The 19,014-nt window shown below is 39.2% G+C and overlaps 1 protein-coding gene across 1 annotated transcript in view; it reads right to left on the reverse strand.

The window, feature by feature from the left end:
- The window catches only part of GRIP1 (glutamate receptor interacting protein 1), a 378,833-nt gene that overhangs the window by 131,150 nt on the left and 228,669 nt on the right, over window positions 1-19,014 (reverse strand). Inside the window, 3 exon segments of the mRNA XM_034643413.1 lie at window positions 3,999-4,082; window positions 11,301-11,446; window positions 13,579-13,714. Of these exon segments, the coding sequence (XP_034499304.1) occupies window positions 3,999-4,082; window positions 11,301-11,446; window positions 13,579-13,714 (366 nt within the window).

Raw genomic sequence — 19,014 nt, forward strand, 5'->3', positions numbered from 1 at the left:
CAATGAACCTGGGCTATAATACAGGGGAGTAGGTCTACAGCCTGATATAAAGGAAGCAAAAACTGAAGAGGGAAAAAGTACGTAAGTATCTAAAACAAGAAAGAAAAAAATTCAAGCGGCCGAAGTGCATTCCATTAAAGTTGGGCTGTTCAAAAAATTGGGGGCAAATTTGACAGACTATTTCAAAACAACTGCAATGCTTAAATGGAGATTTTAATTCTGTATGAGGACAATTTCTGCTCAAGAATTCTTGGAAAAAGAGAAACTTCAAGATGGAAGGTAATTTACTATAAATTCTCTTCTAAATCCAGGACCCCTTTGTAAAACTTCCATAATCTGTACTTTCCGGACCTCTCCTTGAGACCCACCAGATGGCCTACTTATTAGATGTGAGGAGCCCATTTCACATTTGGACACACAGGGGTGCCAGAAGCTTCTTTCTCATTACTCATCTGATATCTATCTTCCTTCGACTTTCATCTCCTGGTCCTTGTTCTATTATTTAGAGCAATGAAACAAAAATGGATGCTCTCTACTATAAGAAACATTTTCTTAAAGTTGGAAACAGTGATCATATGCACCTGCAAAGTCTCATCTTCAGGCTGGACATCTCCACTTTCTTAAACTATTCCGCATCTGACCTGATTTCTTTATATACACCATCCTGGCTGCCCACCTGGAGGTCCCTAGTTTGCCAGTCCCTGAGAAGTATGAACATTACCATCAAATATTCCTTCCCTAATGCCTGCCTGGTAGAACAGACTGGCATTTCCCAAACTTGGAACAGGTAGAGAGGTCAACTTAAAGAATCAAGCCTCAAAGAAAAAATCAAAAGGCATTCAGTGTTCCTGATGAAGGCAAATTTTTCCTTTCTGCTCACTTCTATTACAAATGATTTATTCAGTCTGGCTGATTGATAAAAGCTCCGTTTCAGTATCTCACTCTTTCCCTCAGTTTGATGGCTTCTTTCAAATTCCTCCTTACTTACATCAGGAAATTCACAACTTCCTCAGAAAACCATTTTAAAATGAAAATCATGACAATAAATTACAGCACATACTTACCCATATTTATATAAATACTATTACGTAATTTCTCTTTTTCAAGGTGATCGCAAAAAGACAGATTTGTTTTCTCCTGAAGGGATGCTGATTTAGAAAAGGATGGGGGCTGAAGACAGTACAAAACTTCCCACAATTTTGATCTGTTCTACGTTTAAATCCGTAACAGCGAATGCATGGCAAAGGGTGATGGAACTCTAAACTTCTCAGTATGTGACATTTTATCATTATTTGAAATAACGAACCAAATTTAGCTCGTGATTTACTTAGGGTCTAGACGTTTGGAGCTGCAAAGCAAAACAGAGACCGCTCAGAGACCGGTGGTATTCTCAATCCTGGCTGCATGTTAGCATCACTCACCTGGAATGCTTTTTAAAAATATCAATGTCAGGGCCACAGTGCAGACCAAATCTGAATTTTGGGTTCCATGTATTAGACGAGTAGACCTTATCTACAATTTTCTAGTTGAGAATGACTGATAGAGAAAGTTTCCTTGCTCAAAGTGAAAAGGAACTTAGTGGCAGAGTGCTTTCCCTAGTATTCCAAGCCATCTTCCTTAGCTTGGTGGCAAGGGAATTAACTCAAATTTAACTCTGCAAGATTCGGGCCGGAACATCATTTTTTCATTCTACAGGTGCCAGGTTCTGTAGGAGTCAGGTCAAGGTCTTAGAACCTGTGACATATACCATTAGAAATGCAATTCCATTCATCAGGTAAAAGTCTCTTTTATTGTTCCAACACCCACTCTAACACCCATTTTTGTTCCTAATGAAAAATTACTGTTCCAACACCCATGGTTAAGAAGAAATTCACCAATACTAAATGAATGTGCTCCATCTGTGATACTGCCCTCCTCCTTCCTGAAAGTCCTGGTGTTCTCACTGAAATAAGTTTAGCTCAAATTCCATCGATGCCATGCTGTCTTCTCTGCCGTGATAACATTAACCCACAGCACTTTCTCATTCTGAACTCTTTTTGTGATTAATCGAGATTCTGAAGGGAGGGGTGGGGGCCACCTTTCGAGCATGGAAGACCCTTCAGGTGGGCCTCAAACTAATCTAAAAATATAAATGCTTTATTTGATTCTCATGAAAAATTGTGCAAATTGCCACAAACTTTTATGTTCAACTAACGTACACTAAGGAAGTTTTTAAGGCCTACAAAAATGTGGTATTCATAAACTAAAATTGGTTCATTATTAGTTAGGTTTTAAAATCAGTGTAACACTAAGAAGTCTATGTCCACACAAATCTAGGCAACATTCAATTATTTACTCATTTATTTATTAAGCACCTATGATGTTACCAGGTAGTATTCTAGGCTTATAGTAGAAAACTCTTATTCTGCATGCACATACAGATATTTGAAATTCCTGCCAATGGTGGGACGGATGTTTTGTTGACACCGTATCACCGGCTGTCTTGAGGTGGTTGTAGATTTCAAATGCTTCCATAATTTTTTTTGTTCCTGATGATAAATTACTGTTGTTTTAGCTCTTTCATTAGCAATTTGATTTGTTATTGATTAACCAGACAGCAATTAGTAATGAATATTTGCACCAGGGTATTTTTTACTGCAGCTTTTCAATAATTAGGCTTGTAGGCATGTAACTCAAGTGTGCCTCTCTATCATACCTATATTGCCAAAACAGATTTGTATCTACCACCCTCTGAGCCAAAATTACTTGTATACTGACTTTTTATTATATTCATCTAGTTCTTTTATACAGAAATGTGGGAATGGTTAAGGTAAATGACTAAGGTAAAATGCTCCACCTAAAAATAGGAGCTGGTCAGAAAAAGGTAATAATTGCTGGTCTAAATCACTCAGTGAGTTCCTCATTTTCCATTTTCTCTACTGCTCACTTGGGTACTTTATCAACTAATGTCTTAAATTCACTGGATTGTAATTCCCTGCAGATAGGGAGCTGTCTTATGACTCCCTAGTACTTGGCCCTCTGCTGACATGTTGGCATGTCCTTAATAAATATCTGATTGATTTGCTAGAAAATTGACATGGAATGGAATCTAATGTTTAAAGCTTAATCATTTAAGACAAGTCTATATAAGTGAACACATTTCTCTTATTCCTTCATGCATGTACGTTTATTAAGATGCTTAGCTAATTTTAACTAATGTTTTAATAATTTTGGTAAAATTTTGACCCTGGTGAAGTATAAAATATAATAGGTAAAAACAAAAAAAAAATCAAGTAATGTGAAATGTTAAAAAAATTCCTTGAGGCCTACATAGTTCCCTATTGAATTTTAGTATCACACTAGGAATTATGAGTTGTTTATCTGTACTCTTTAAGGTGTGAAACAGCTAATAAGAAAAATAAAATATTAAAAGCCAGAATTACAGCTCAGAATTAATGGTTTTATAGACAAGCTGGAGTCACCCGAAATCTTTATGATTAATGTCCTCGCATAATAAAGTAAGTTAAGCTGATGCACGTAGGTTCCAAGGGATTAAATTATCTTCAATCCATTTTTAGAAAGTTACAATAACAAAATGCATTTCAGGAGAAAATAATTTAAACAAAGTTGCTCAATGCTACTGTATTAAATCAAGCCATAGTCATCAATATTTTTGACTTGGAGATAAAGAAAAATATAAAGGGAAAGCAAAACACATGTTGAAAAGTGGTAAATCAGTAGGTCAAATGAACTGACAAGGTTTATAAACAGTGACTTCTTGCTCTGCATTAATGGCTGAAAACAAGTCTAGGTCATTTGAATTCCACTTTGATTCCCACTCATTGCTTTTCTTTTTAAAAAAAATGGGTGCAAATATTAAAAGGTGACTTTATGCATTAGAAACATCTGTTGTTGTTGTTGTTGTTGTTGTTTGGATGACGTTCTAGTTCATGCTTAATATTTCATAGACGAATTTTCCAAGAACACCTGATGGTTCATATTTTCTAGCCACCACCTACCTCGTATTACAAAACCAAAGGTATTGCCTTCTTTATGTAATGTGACCTCCACTGTTCGGAAAATAACACTTGATCCTTGAACAGCTGAATGCAGAGAAGAGAGAGAGAAATGTAAGTCTTACATCATGAGAACATTTCCATTTTTTTTGATGAGGCATAAGACACTGCAGATTCCTGTTGCAAGTAATTCTTGTTATGAGTAATCAAAGGGCAATAATTTATTTTCAAAGACAGTGTTAGAAAAAAATACTTGGACTGTCATACAATGCCATAAAATAGTTGTCTGCATAAGTGATTTAGGCTTAGGCCCAGTGGAATAAAAATTATAGGTACTTCCTTTCTTCTTACGGGGCCAGCTTATAGGGGGAACATAACAATGATATTGTTAAAACTCTATATAACAGGAGGGACAATCTTCATATAATCAATAGAATTATTTTCCCTTTGTAAAATGTAAAAACGATAGGATTTTTGTAAAACTTGAAATATTGATGTACTTATATTTATTGTTGCAGCTAGTACAGGAAGAAAAACTGTTACTCTCAAATTACCATTAACAGATTAGGCTGATGCAGAGAGATCTTCTGACATGGTGCATAGCAATTAACAAAGACAACCCAAACCAAACTTGGAGGGCAAAAAATCTTCTATGTACATTCAGAATATCCCTGCTGTCTAATAAAATACAGATTTACTTAATTTTACTTGATAGCATCATGCGTATGTTGTGTTTGCCTGCTTATTGCTTTTATTTCACAAAATAAAATTGCATGACCAAGTTGATATATCTAATTAATATGACACACAGTATATGTGTGTAACACAGCGTATAAGTCGCAAGAAGGTATAGTAACTAAATTCTTCTGTGGGATTGTTTTCAGGAAAGTGGGAGTAATTCTGGTTATATAATACACCATTGCTGAATTAAAAAACAAACAGATTTCCCACAAATTAATATTTCATCGTTATGGAGGCAGGGATGTTTTTATTCAGAGAGACAAAAGAATTTGCAAACAGTAGAATTTGATGGTCTAAGATCCTTATCTTGAATTTGTACAAAGATAATTATCTAATGCTGTATTTATGATCAATGGCACACTTTTTACAATGTTTTAGGTCTTGAAAAGTTTATTAATAAAACTGTCAACAAAAGGGGCACCTGGGTGGCTCAGTTGGTTAGGTCTCCAACTCTTGGTTTCAGCTCAGGTGATGATCTCATGGGTCATGGGATTGAGCCCCAAATTGGGTTGGGTACTAGGCCTGGAATCTCCTTGAGATTCTCTTCCTCTGCCCCTCCCCCTACTCGTGTGCATGCTCTCTCTCTAATAAATAGATAAACCTTTAAAAAAATAAAATTATCAACAAGAATTATATGGATAGAATAAATATAGGTATAGATTCTATAGACAGAATTTAATTGCATCTTTTTAAAGAACGTTTCTTACCACTTACAGAAATAGAAGTAATTTTAATTTAGCATTAATTACAATTACTTTTAATTATCAGAAATTCTGAATCCTCAAAGAAATAAACATGATTATGAAAAGTACACAGTTAAATTCACAAAACTGCACCCATCCGGATGGGATATAAAGTACAACATGAACTTGGATCTGCTGAAAAACAACATAAACGTACAGCTGAACAAATGTTTTGGTATCCTGCTGATTTAATTAAATGTCATATTCTTGCTATCAGGGGAATTTCAGTTCATTTTAATCAGCTAGGAACAGTACATAAAAATAGCTGAAAGTGTTGAGGTACAGTTTTAATTAAATGAAAAAAAAATTGAGTTCAAACCAAATGTTTTCTTATTTCCATGACCCAACAAGCCAATTGAAGTAATTGGTTAAGAACATGATCTTTTTGTTCTACTGGAACAAGCAGAAAGGAAAGGAAAAGATATGGGGAGAAATAATTAATGAGCATCTACTGTGTGCCAGGAAATCTGCAGAGTGGTTTACAAATATTATTTCACTTAATCATTAAATCAACTTTCAATTATATACAACCAAATTCTAATTCTGGGCCACCTGTCCTTGTTGGCTGCATGTCTGTTCTGGTAATGAAAGGCACTGTAATTTTAACTTTGTTAGAGCTAAATCTTGCTGACCACAAAATCTTGCAATCAAATCTAGAGTCAATATAAAGACTTTTAGGATTATCTACAGCTTTAGATTATCCACAGTCTTGCTGTTTATCATTTACAAAAATAATGTGAATGTTGACTACATTTTGATATACTTAATGAAATAGATTTGGTCTTCATAATTTTTATTTGCATGACTGGATCTTGGTGACTGGATTTTCATAATCACTAGCTGGACACCCTACATTGCCATGTGAATTTTATTCATTACTTCACATTTGCATATGTGGACATATCGATCCAAGCAAGGGGCTTCCCCAAAGAATCAAATCCAGTACGCAAAAGGGCTAGGTTGAAAAGAATTTCACAATGCAAAAATTGTTGTACTGTTGTACCTTGTTTCCATATGTAAAATTGTATTGTTTTACTATGGCAGATTAGATTTTTCTAAGTTATGTCCTACTCCCTGCCTCCCCAATTTCTACCTCAATAGCAGAATAGGAGTTGGATACTCTCCCTCCTCATCATCTCATTATGTTGGGCTTCCGTGTGACTTGCTTTGGCCACTGGGATGTTAAGAGATGTAAGCAGAGGTTGGAAACACGCTCAGGTAGTTGGGCTTGTCCTGTTTTTCCTCTACCATTGTCATAGGAAGAGCGTTCCCTGGGTACCTGTCTGTCTCTCTTAGAATTGGAATTGAGAAGTATGGAGGCCAGGACAGGGACATGCTTTAACACATTTATTTGAACTGAAGAAGGACCCTTTCTGATAGAGAGTCAGTCTGATTTAGCTGATGGTTTAACAGTCAGGACTGCCTCTGCCAATCAGATGCGGCGGCAGACGTTTTCTACAAAAGAAATGAAGCAAATACGTAGCTCCAAGGTCTGAATGGAAACGCCATTTAAAGACAGAAACATTATGCTAGAAACTACATCCTCTCCAACTATTTAAGCTCATGATAAAGAATGTTAGGTGCTAACTAAAAAATGAATGAGGATTATGTAATATTTCAAAATCCTTTAGGAGTTATGTCGCCGAAAACTAGGAAGGCAGTGTTCTGGACCAAATTTAATACATAAATACCTAAGATATGGATTGGTAATAGCCTCTCTAAATACAGTCTCGAAACACCACACAATTTTAAAGTCAAAAAGAACTTCAGAGCTCATGTAGGTCAACCATTCCATTTCATAAAGAATCTGAATCTTGCAAAAGGTAAGTGGTTTGCTCAAGGTCCAAGTTCCACTCTTCTCTATTAGATCACACACACGCAGATGCACGCACACGCATCCCCTTCTCTACTTCCTTCTGGACGCTGGGGGTGGCGGAGCCTCAAATTGCAGTGATCCTTGAGAGAGTTACCAGTCACGGCCTCCGGTGGCTTCTCTCTCAGCATCAGCTCTCTCCCCAGGGCTTCACGGCATCAGCCTGCTCCTGCTAGCTGTCTGAGCTCAGCGAAGGGGATGCTTATTAATCCCTTCAACTTCCCTGAACTCAAAGATCTTATTAATTTATCCAAACATAATAGAGACAGAGATAATCCGTGGAGAACAGATCTCTTCTATCTGATTTCTACCATCAAGTTCAACTTTTGTTTTTAAAAATATTTTTCCCCTTTTCCCAACAGCTTTAATGTATGAGGAAGGAAAAGCTGGTATAATCACCAAGTCAGGATAGGTTTTAACCCCTGAATATGTCTGATGCCTACGCTCTCCTCTTTAACTTTACTAAAGCTATATTTATTCAGGATGTCACCCTGCTTTTGGAAAATTATAACACCTTTGGGCCTATAGCTTCTTATCTATTCTCCATGTGGCTCCCCAAAATGATAACTCTAAAAACTCAAATCTGATGATGATGACATTCCTTGGCTTTAAATTAAAGCCATTAAAGGCTCCTTATTGCTCACCTGATAGTATCCAAGCTCCACCAATATGGCTTCCAAGGCCCTCCACCATTTTGTTCCTATTTACCTCTCTGGCCTTATCCCCCTCCAGGTCTTCACTTTCCCCTTGTGCTTCAGCAACTCCAGGCTGTTTGTGGTTCAAACCTGTGCACTGGGCTATGGTTTTACTTTCTTTGCTGGACCCTCTGCCTAAAATGTTCTTCTTCTTACTGGACCTGCATAACCTCCTTCAAGTCCTCTGAAACCCCTAGTTCTAGATAACCCCTCAATCGGGAAATCTCTACCACTGGCCTTGCCCTGGACAGCCATTCTAAGAGTTCTTTTTAGGAAGAGGTTGTGTTTTATTGATATTTACATCCCCAGTGGAATAAAAATGGTTAATCAAAGGGCATTAGCTCTAGATATCTGGATTCTCTTAACTCCTTGGCGATGGTTTGAGATAATGATTTCAAAACAAACGGACTCTTTTTAAGTTCGAGAAAACACAGTACTTTCATTGTAATACTATATGTTGGCTAATGGAAAATAATTTTAAAAAATAAAAGACAAAAGCAAGTGAAAAAATGGTAATAATGGCTAACAGGTGCTATGGTTTACTAAGTGCATGACGATAATCTAAATGCATGATTATAGCCTTGAATTCTTACAAAAATTCTACACCTACTAAGCCATTTTACAGATGAGAAAGCTAAGGCTCAGAGAACTTAGACAACATGCTCAAGGTCACAAAGCTAGAAAGGGGAAAACTGACATTTAACCAGTGACATGGTCTAAGCTCTCAATGCTCAATGCTACTGCCTACTCGTGCTGAAAGTGAAAAATGTTAGAGCAAGGTTTTTGAACATAGACTTCAGTGGATGTTGTCATAAAAACACCATTATATTTTTGGTGTTGGATTTTATGTTAAGAATAAGCACTCGTGATAGGTCACATACACTCACTCCCCGAGTGCCCTCGTCTGGCGCCAAAGCTTCAAACACCTTCTATGTTCCCACTACTCTACATGTGCATTTCCAGCTCAGATCTTTCTCCTAACCCCATCCGCAGTTCTTTTCTTGACATTGCCTTTCTGCACGTCAAATAGATACCTCCACGGTAGCATTTCAAACAATGAACTTCTGATCTCACAAATCTGCTCTGTCCGCATTCTTGCCCACCCCCCATTAATGGCACAAAGAGGCTCAGGTTCAAAATCCTCAAAATCTCAGGTGGTCCTTGACTCCTCTATTTCTGCACAATCCACATCAAATCTATCAGGAAAGCCTGTTGGCTCTACCTTCGAAGTGATCAAGGATGTAATTGCTTTTTCCCATCTCCCCCGCCATCCCTCACCTGGATCACTGCAACAGCGCCCCCACCCCCAACTTGGACTCCCAGCGTCTCCCCTTGCCACTGCATTGTCTTCTCAACACAGCAGCCAGAGGGAGCCTTTGAAAATAGAAATTAGATCATGTCCCTCCTTTGCCCCACATCATACAATGCCATCCTCTATCATTCAGAGCAACATTTAAGGTCCTTCCAGTGGCCTACAGACATACCTCATCCTTCACGTTTCTGACCACCTCTCCTACTTTTCTTCATGCTCACGCTGCTCCAGCCAAATCACCCTTCTTAATGTTTCTCCCACAGCCCCAGTATATTCCTGCCTGTGATCTCAGCGCTGGCTGTTTCTCTTTCTGCAGTCCTCTTCCCCCAGAAATCCACACGGCCACCTTTCTCACCTCCTTCAAGTCACTGGCTAATGTCAGTCTCTCTGTGAAGCAGTTCCTAATCACCCTATTCAAAATGGCAATCCTACCCCTCTCCCAGAACTCCCAGTCCCTCTCCTGTTTCTTTTTCCCATAGCAGTCATGACCACTAGCATTCCTACTATCTAGTTTACTTCTCTATTGTGGTCTTGTTTTGTTATCTGTCTTCCCCTATCAGAATGTACAGAGTAGTGGCTGGATTGCAGCAAATGTTCAAGAAGTCATTGCTGAACAAACGAGTTATTATCAGTTATTAATTTAATATTCAACCTGAGTTCTCACTGGTAGAGAAAAGCAAAGAGCTTTCTCAGGGTAGCATCCATGTTAACAGCTTACTAACAGGAGAGATGGTGCTGGAACAGCATAGCTTAAATGCAGGACGGCGGTAACACATAGCATATGTATATATCACAATGAATAAACATATGGACCTTCGAGTCAGGGAGCCTGGGTTCACATCCTGACTTTGCTGCCTGTTTATTTGGGAAAGATGTTTAACTTAAGCCTCTGTAAAATGAGAATAAAATGATAACAATGCCTGTCTTGTAGTGCTGATTGATTTGTGTATTTATTATTTATAAAAAATTGTTATAGTGCCAGGCACTGTTCTCATTGCGTTACAAACACTAACTTATTTAATCTTCACAACAGATCTATGGGTAGGAACGAATATTACGCCCATTACCCAGATATGGAAACTGTGACAAAGAAAACTTAACGTGATTTTCTCAAAGGCATGCAGTTAGTTAAGGGAAGCTGGGATTTAAACCTATGACACATCAAAGTTCAGCTCAGCTATGCTGACTCCCCTTATGGTGAGGATTAAGTGTATCCGTGCACGTCAGGTTCCTTATAATGCTGGACATTTAGTAAGCTCTGAAAATGTGTGGTTCTATTACTATTATTGTTACTTGATGATAATGTGTTTTGAATCTATTTTCATTTCAGAAATTAACATAACTATACAAGAATCAACATAAAACACATTAAAAATGCTTTTCCTAACCCTAGTCACTAAGGACGAAGCCTGGATGGAAGTTAATGCACGGAACTTATAAATATGTTGACTGTTTATGAAAATAGCTTAAGTGGCAAATATGATGTATGTAGATCATCTTTTTTTTTTTAAAGATTTTATTTTATTTATTTGACAGAGATAGAGACAGCCAGCTAGAGAGGGAACACAAGCAGGGGGAGTGGGAGAGGAAGAAGCAGGCTCATAGCGGAGGAGCCTGATGTGGGGCTCGATCCCAGGACTCTGGGATCACGCCCTGAGCCGAAGGCAGACGCTTAACCGCCGTGGCCACCCAGGTGCCCCTGTATGTAGATCATCTTAATGGAACACAAATCCTATATAATTTTATTGTTATCTGTGCTCTTTTTAACTCTTCCGGAGTGGACTATAGGTTTATCAATTCAAATAATTCCTGAATATCAAGAAACCATGCTCTGTCATTCCCATAATGAGACAATGTTGGCAAAAGGGGGAAAGAACGGAGAACTCATTGTTTTAGGCAAAAATGTGACCCAGCTGTTCTGCCCGAGTTGTGATTACTTACAGACCGGTGGCAGCTCATACTCGACTTCAAGGACCACTCTTTCGCCGACATTCTTCAGCAAGCTGATGATCTCATCGTGGCGGAATTTGGCCAGGTTGATCCCATTCACTGCTTTGATGTAGTCACCCACATCCAGCTGATCACTTCTGCAAAACAGACAATGTCCCTTCAGCGGACCCGTCCTCTCTACGGGCCTCACTGTGTTTTCCACTTTCCCTTCGTGAAAATGCAGGCAACCCCTGAAGGCCTGTGTGGCAGGACCTCCAAGGGTGTGGCTGGGCCCCAGGAGTAGGATACAGCTGAAGGTGGATGAGAGATCCAGCCATCCCTCTCCTGCTCACCGGGGTACTTTGAACGCCTGCTACTGGATCTGCTGTGGTCGCCGATTTTTTCCTAACCCTTTGCCTCTTATTTTTAAAGAGATCACAAAACAAAATAAAGAGGTTTTTGGATGTTGTTTGGTTGCTCTCCCCATAAAGTATGAGCTGGTTGTCTAGGAACAGATGATCCAGGTCTTGGCACGCCAGGACTTTCTCAAATTCTTTTTATTCTCTCTCATTTTTGCTGCCTGCCTCCTGGACATTTCCTAGCTCTCAATATCTTCCCTGGGAGTTTGTTGAGGGCTAAGGAAAGGGTCAGCTCATTTTGCTATTTATTGCTTACAGCAGGCCTGGTAAGAAAAGAGAGAGAACAAATTACAATGAAAGCATTGGGTCTCAGTACCATTCTCGCCTCTTTCCGACACCGTAATAGAACTGTGGCTGCTTTGAAGGTTTTAGACAGACTTGACTTCTAAGGCAAGAGCTTGAGACCAAAGACAGTACTTAAAATGTGCATCATGGGTGAGGATCTTCAATAATAGTCTGTCCCCAAACAGAAACACCAATAGCATTAATTTTATAGAAGTCCAGCTCTAATCCTTCCTCTTTGGCGAGCTCTCCTAATATGCTCCAGCCTGCAGTCCATGCCATCCCTCCTCCCGCGGGTTTACTCACTCTCACTGGACAACTTAAGCCCTTCATGCTCTGTGACAATGCTCACGTTGTTGCTTTCTGCTGTTAGGCAATGCTGTAACTGCTCCCAAGCTTTTCACGCTTTTTATACCTATCTCCTCTAGTAAATTACAAGCCCCTTAGGGCAGGGATCTTATCCTTAATTAATTTAGGTCACTACTTGTAAAATGGTAGTGCCTTAAACAATGAAGAGTTGGTCATTGATCATGTGACTGGCAAAAGAGAGCTTTTAATTACAGCATCAATACGACTGAAGATTACATTTCCCGCCTATTTACTCTCGCTTCAGGGCTACGTAGGAGAAAGTTCTGGAGACCTATGAAGCCCTAGCCTCACAGACTGGCCATGACTGTTACAAATTAAAGGAGGCTGTGGGTGTGGAAAGAAGTCTCTCTCCTCCTGAAAAAAGGAGATCAAGGTGCTTGTGTTGACATCAGCCTATTTTATAAACAGTCCCTCAGATAATGGAGCAATCAATTGGATGAAGCTTAGATATTGTACAAATAGGCTGATCATCCAAAGTAATCACTATTTTTGATGCTGCTTTATAAAGCAAGAACTCTAAAACTTAATTTGTGATTATGTGGACAAGACTATCGGTGTCCAGGATTTAAGACACATGAACCTCACCTGTAATGAAACCTGACCATCCCATCTGAAGTACTTGGTGACTCGGTCTGTAAAGCGAGCCCACCTGTACCCAGCATGCAGGACTTTCTGCCTTTGGCCATGACTAGTGCAATTTGCCATTCATCAGAATAAGGACACAATGAGACCTCTTCATCTAAGCTTTCTATCCGTTTGGAAGCCTCATCTTTGTCCTGATGAAAGGGATGCTCCCGCAAGTATGAAAGCAGAGATGATGTGGGACAAGCAGAATTGTCACCTGACACTTGGGGCTGGCCTCCCTGCTCCTCCAGGCTTACCACTTCCCCCCACCGCAGGTTCCTGCAGGCACATGATACAGGTTATCTGCTCCATGACCGGAGCGTCTCATTCCCACCGCAGCCTCTCTGCTGTTCAGTGGCATATCTGGGGACGAGAGCCACACAGGCGTTTTAAAATGCAAGTCTTCTGAAGGCCTGGTTGCTCCCTGGTGACTTGGCTCAGGCCAGAAAATCTTCCGAAACACGCCGCAGTGTGCTTCTGTCCGGCAGATGGGAGCTGTCATTTATTTATTAGTGACCTTTCCTGATGGAGCTTCAGTTTTTGCATTAATTACCCCCCTGTGTTCCTTTTCCTACATTTCCCTGAGATACAGTTACCTAGCAGCAATTCCTCCTTGGCGAAGGTTCGAGACTCTGGGCTTGCCGTCCTTGTCAATTCCGCCTGATACCGTCAGCCCAAGGGTGGTGCCCTCCTTCTTCATCAGTTCGACCACGGTGGAGCCCTTGAATTCCTCTGCGAAAAGAAAAGCATTTGCCTTATTAAATGAGAGTCGAAGCATGCGATGGCGTTGTGCCTGGTGAAGGGACTCCTTCCCAGAAACTCTTTCCACTTTTTCTTTTACGAGAAAAGATCGGTGGGCTCTTCTCCATCGCAATTTGCAGAGTATCTCATAAAGACATGCAAGTAGATAAAGCGGAGGCAGATATTCCATTATAGGTTATTAAAATGGGTACCAGCGGGGTAGTTCACTCTAGGTTCAAAATAAAGAGTCCAACATGGCTTATACGCAAATGACAATATTTGCCCTTTGTTTTCTGCCCATTCTCAAGCGACTTCCTCTCCTTGCAACTCCAGAGGGAACAATCGAGGGTTGTAATATAAGGGCCTAGAACAGAGTGTTAAGTAATAATACAACAATACTAATTTTAAATAATAATATGTATCACGCAGCAGCAAACTCCAAGTTCTTGGTACATTTCAGCCGAATAAGCCAACGGACACAAGAGAAGAAAGCTTTCTATAGGTTTAAGAAAAATGTTACTGACTACTGGTTTTTTGTCTTTCAGGAAACAAAGCACAATGGCTTCATGCAACAACTCACATCACTTCTTACAGCGTGTGTCACAATGTGGTAAGGTGGGGTTGGTCCTCAGACTCTCCAGGTAACTGCCATAAATCCCTCATCCTCTACTTTCAAAATTTGAAGATCTCACAGATCTTGTCCAGACTGTGTCTATATACCAAGAGGGAACCCAAATCTTCTGATTTTAGGCACAATAGAAGGTGAGAAAACTTTGAGAACATCCTTTCTTTCAGAAGTAAAAATGAGTAGAGTCAACACTGACCTACCCAGAGGTTAATTATGATAAACACTGTTTTCAAAGTCTCTGTTATGTTATTCCCTCTCTGCATACACACTTTCTGGGTAAGGATGGGGAAACTCAAGTTTTCTAATTCCTCCTGAATCACATGACGAATTTCAGGAATAATGATCTTCCAGGACATCAAAGACACTCATATTAAAAAGCAAGAACGGACTTTCTTCTTCCAAGTTGAGAAGCCAAGAAAGGTTATTGGCACACCTATTCCCCTTCCTTAATTACACATTACGGAGTTAATTATCATTCAAAAATCTACACAAATTCTTACCATAAAAGTGTTTAAATTGTTGCTACTGATATACTATCCCACTAGCCAGAGAAAAAACTCAAATCATGTTAGGGAAGGAAATTATCACTCATCTGATCTAGGAAGGAGAGCAGAGTATTCCAGGAAGGAAAGCAAAGGGGAAGGCCACTGATTTTCTCACCAACGTATTGAATATCATTCCAGGCAAGGCTTTCAAGATTCCTGTGACCTTAGCACCCCAGAACACCACCTTTTTCGTGACAGACTCACGATCCTGCATATGTGAGCAGTATTGCTTCTTAAAGTAGAAGCCAAGAAGAGTCTAGGAGCGTGAATGATGTCAGCTTCATTCACTACATTTTGTATGAGAGACCAAACCATGACTGAAATTCAAGGATCAAAATTCTTGTCATGTGCATACAAGCACAGGGCCTTTCCATCACTTACCAGAAGCATCTGGAACAAAATTCCATCACTGTGTGCATTTAACCGGTATCCCCTTAAATCAGAATAAAACAGCCCCTTCTACCTTCCATAACAACATAAAAAGGCCCAACTGATGTTTAAAGAGGTCGACTTAACAAACAATCCCTATAAGTCCCTCTTGGCAGAAGGCTAGGTATAAATTATTTTTAAAATTAGGTTAAATAATTAAAGTAACGAGAATTACATAACACATGATGACTATTCATGTTATAGAGACATAATGTGCTCAACGATTTAGCCCAACGAAAGAATTCTTCACATTTTCTTTAAATACATAGATCGATCCTGTATATTTAAGCATTTGGTCATAGATCTTTTCTTTTTTTTTTAAAGATTTTATTTATTTATTCGACAGAGATAGAGACAGCCAGCGAGAGAGGGAACACAAGCAGGGGGAGTGGGAGAGGGAGAAGCAGGCTCATAGCAGAAGAGCCTGATGTGGGGCTCGATCCCATAACACCGGGATCATGCCCTGAGCGGAAGGCAGACGCTTAACCGCTGTGCCACCCAGGCGCCCCTGGTCATAGATCTTTCCTCGAAGAATTGGAAGCATAGTTTTTTAAGGGCCTATCTCAAGGGTCAATCAGAAATGTACAAAGAGGCTAGGCAACTATAAAACGGTAATAACTGGCAAGGGAGAAATAAGTTTTAACTAAGAAGGCCATTCCTACTCAGGTTTTCAAGAACATGTTTCCTGCATAAAATGGGATACCAGTATATAGGTGCAGACTGATGAGATGTGGACAATGCAGTTTTCTCCAGAAGGGACCCAGGCTTCTGGCTGAATCCTGGAAATCTAGAAAAAGCTCAATTCCTTTAGTTTAATTTGTTCCGTTAAAATATAAATCCACCTGAGCTTCTTTTTAAACTGGTAGTAGTCAATCACTCTCTTATTTTAAAATGTTTCAAATCTTTCTCCAAGTGCTTGTTTTAATAACATTAAGGAAAGAAAATATTGATGTGTCAGTTAATTGAGTAATTTGGGCATTCACAGATTCAAGCATTTATTGAGCGCCTACTATGAGCCAGACAAGAAACTCAAAAATGAAAAAAGTCACAGATGCTTCCAGCCTAGTCACAGAGGCAAATGAGTCACAGAGCACCATGCCCCAGTGTGGTCTGGGGTAAGGTGGCCACACAGGAGACGGTCCTGGCTACAATGTAAAGTGAAGACTGGCTGTTCCAAATGCAACATCTATTCCACAAATTGTCTCCTGTCTAATCTGTCTGTATTTATCGATCAGGATTAGCTGAGCAGAACAGACTAAAGGAGGAATCTAAATTAGGCAAAGCTCAGGAGTAAAGATAGACTATTGTTGCAAGAAAATGCGCTGAATCAGGAGAATGTTAACTGCCAGTAAGTATCCCTCGACCCTAAAAGACTGACTACATCTTTTACAGGTATTTCGAAGGAAAAGAAGAAAAGAAGCAGCTGGGAGAGGGAGGAACATGCTTCTGGAGTTTACTTCCTGCTAATCTGCACTCTCCATCAAATGAATCAATCATTTTATGTATTTTTTTGGTGTTTAATGTTTGCATAATGGTCTAATGGCAAAGAGAAATGATGACAGATGCATTCAATTGCATGAGTTCACTTATATATCAGAACTTACTGAACAAAACTCTGCAGTGAAACACTGGAACTTAGGCAAGTCAATATGTAGTGACAATTTCTTTCTTTGTGATTTAAATTGCAAACATCCCTCCCCAAATTAAGAGGACCATGTACAGAAGACTGTAGCATCCCCAAATTAGCAAGCAGCACAGGGAACAGAAGATGCCCAATTGGCAAGGAATGATATGGTTCTGGATTAGACGTTTTCCTTCATCACCATATTTAATTATCTTAGCAAAGCAATTGCAGGTTTACATCTGTGTCTGTACTCAGTCAACATAGCCAACAAGAATCACACTGATAGGATGGGATTTAGTTGTTTGCTGTTTTTCCTTGGATTTGTAATTCAATCCTCTTAATTACTGAACTCCAGAAAACTTTAAGGGAAGTAACAGTGATGCCTGGTGAAAGCAAGAGAATTATGAAAAGTTCTTGCAAACAAGAAAATTCAATAACATAGATAGTTACAAAATTAATGGGCAGAAAACTATATCTTTTATATAAACAAATAGCTGGTTAGAAGTTACCATAGAAGAAAAAAAAAAACCATTTACAATAGCCAAAAAAATAAAATTCCTAGGAAAAAACTTAATGAAAAATAAACAAGATTTACATGAAGAAAACACCAAAAACACTTCTGAGGAACATAAGATCAGAGCAAATGTAAAAGCACCCCAGTTATTCATTCAATAAAAAATGGAGCACTTACTATATTTTAGGCATCATTTTAGGCTTTGGAGATATAAAACTGAACAAATCATCAAAAATATGTCAATTCTCCTTAAATTAATCTATGAAGTTCATAATACCAATAAAAATGCCAATAAGATTTTTTTGGACACAAGATATATTTAATATTATTGCAAAAATGGAACATGCATCCTTATAAAGATTCTGTGAAAAATTGTGGTCCCAAGGTATACCTGTTTAATGTTGCTATGAAAGGATACAGACAGCCTGTCCATGATGCCAATCTGAATGAGGTACTGGAGTCATGACTGGATGCTATGCTACTAATTATATCTCCCCAGATACCCTGGAAGCATGAGCCTGGAGTGGGAAGGCTGGCAAAGCCTCTGTGTCTGCCTTCCAGACGTTGGTCAGAGTCTGGATCTTCTTGGCTTTACCAAAGGAGAAGGAAGGAAGGAAGGAAGGAAGGAAGGAAGGAAGGAAGGAAGGAAGGAAGGAAGGGAGGGAGGGAGGGGAGAAAAAAAGAAAAGAAGTAGCTAGCATAGACATAGAGCATTCAGAACCCATTATGAGACCATCTTTGTGTTTTGTAATACTGGTTTGCATAAAATAAAGGTATGGCAAAAGAATCATACTTTGTTCTGTAAAACTCTTGGCGTCTGGACATTCTTGCTTCATGGCTTATTTAAAAAATATATAATTAGGCTTAAACCAAAAAAAAAAAGACTTAATCTAATTTTTGGCAGGTTTCTAAAATTCAGGGACTAAATGAACAGGGAATCACAAAGCGGACAATTCCAACAGTTGCTGAAAGCGGGGAGACAGACAAAAAGGGATGATAACAAAGAGTGATAAGGGCGATGATAAAAGTAAATAAAGGGCTGTCATGGTGCAACCTGGGAGGACCCTTAATCAGACTGGGCAAGTAGCGCTCTGGATGGCTCTTTGGAAGAGTTTTCTCGAAGATGGCCTCTGTTTAGTGAATGGAGAAGGAAAGGTGTTAGAGGCACAGAAACAGTAAATGGTAAGTGATTACATGGGTTTGGGGAGAGACTATCCATCAGCTCAATGCACACTTTGTCCATCTGGCTGCATGTTAGAATCACGTGGGGAGCTTTTCAAATACCAATGCTTGGGCCCAACCCAGAACAAACCATCAGAATACCCCCTGAGGGGAATTTTTTAAATTAAACTTTCAATTTTGAGATAATTGTAGATTCTTATGCAGTTCTAACAAATACTGTAGAGAGATCCTGTATACCCTTTATCTTGTTTCCCCTGTGGTAACATCATGCAAAACTGTAATACAGTATCACAAGCAGGATATTGACATTGATGCTGTCAAGATAGGATATAACAAGTTCCCTCATTTACCCTTTATAGCCACACCCAC

Source organism: Ailuropoda melanoleuca, chromosome 15, assembly GCF_002007445.2.
Source record: "Ailuropoda melanoleuca isolate Jingjing chromosome 15, ASM200744v2, whole genome shotgun sequence".
Taxonomy (NCBI): Eukaryota; Metazoa; Chordata; class Mammalia; order Carnivora; family Ursidae; genus Ailuropoda; species Ailuropoda melanoleuca.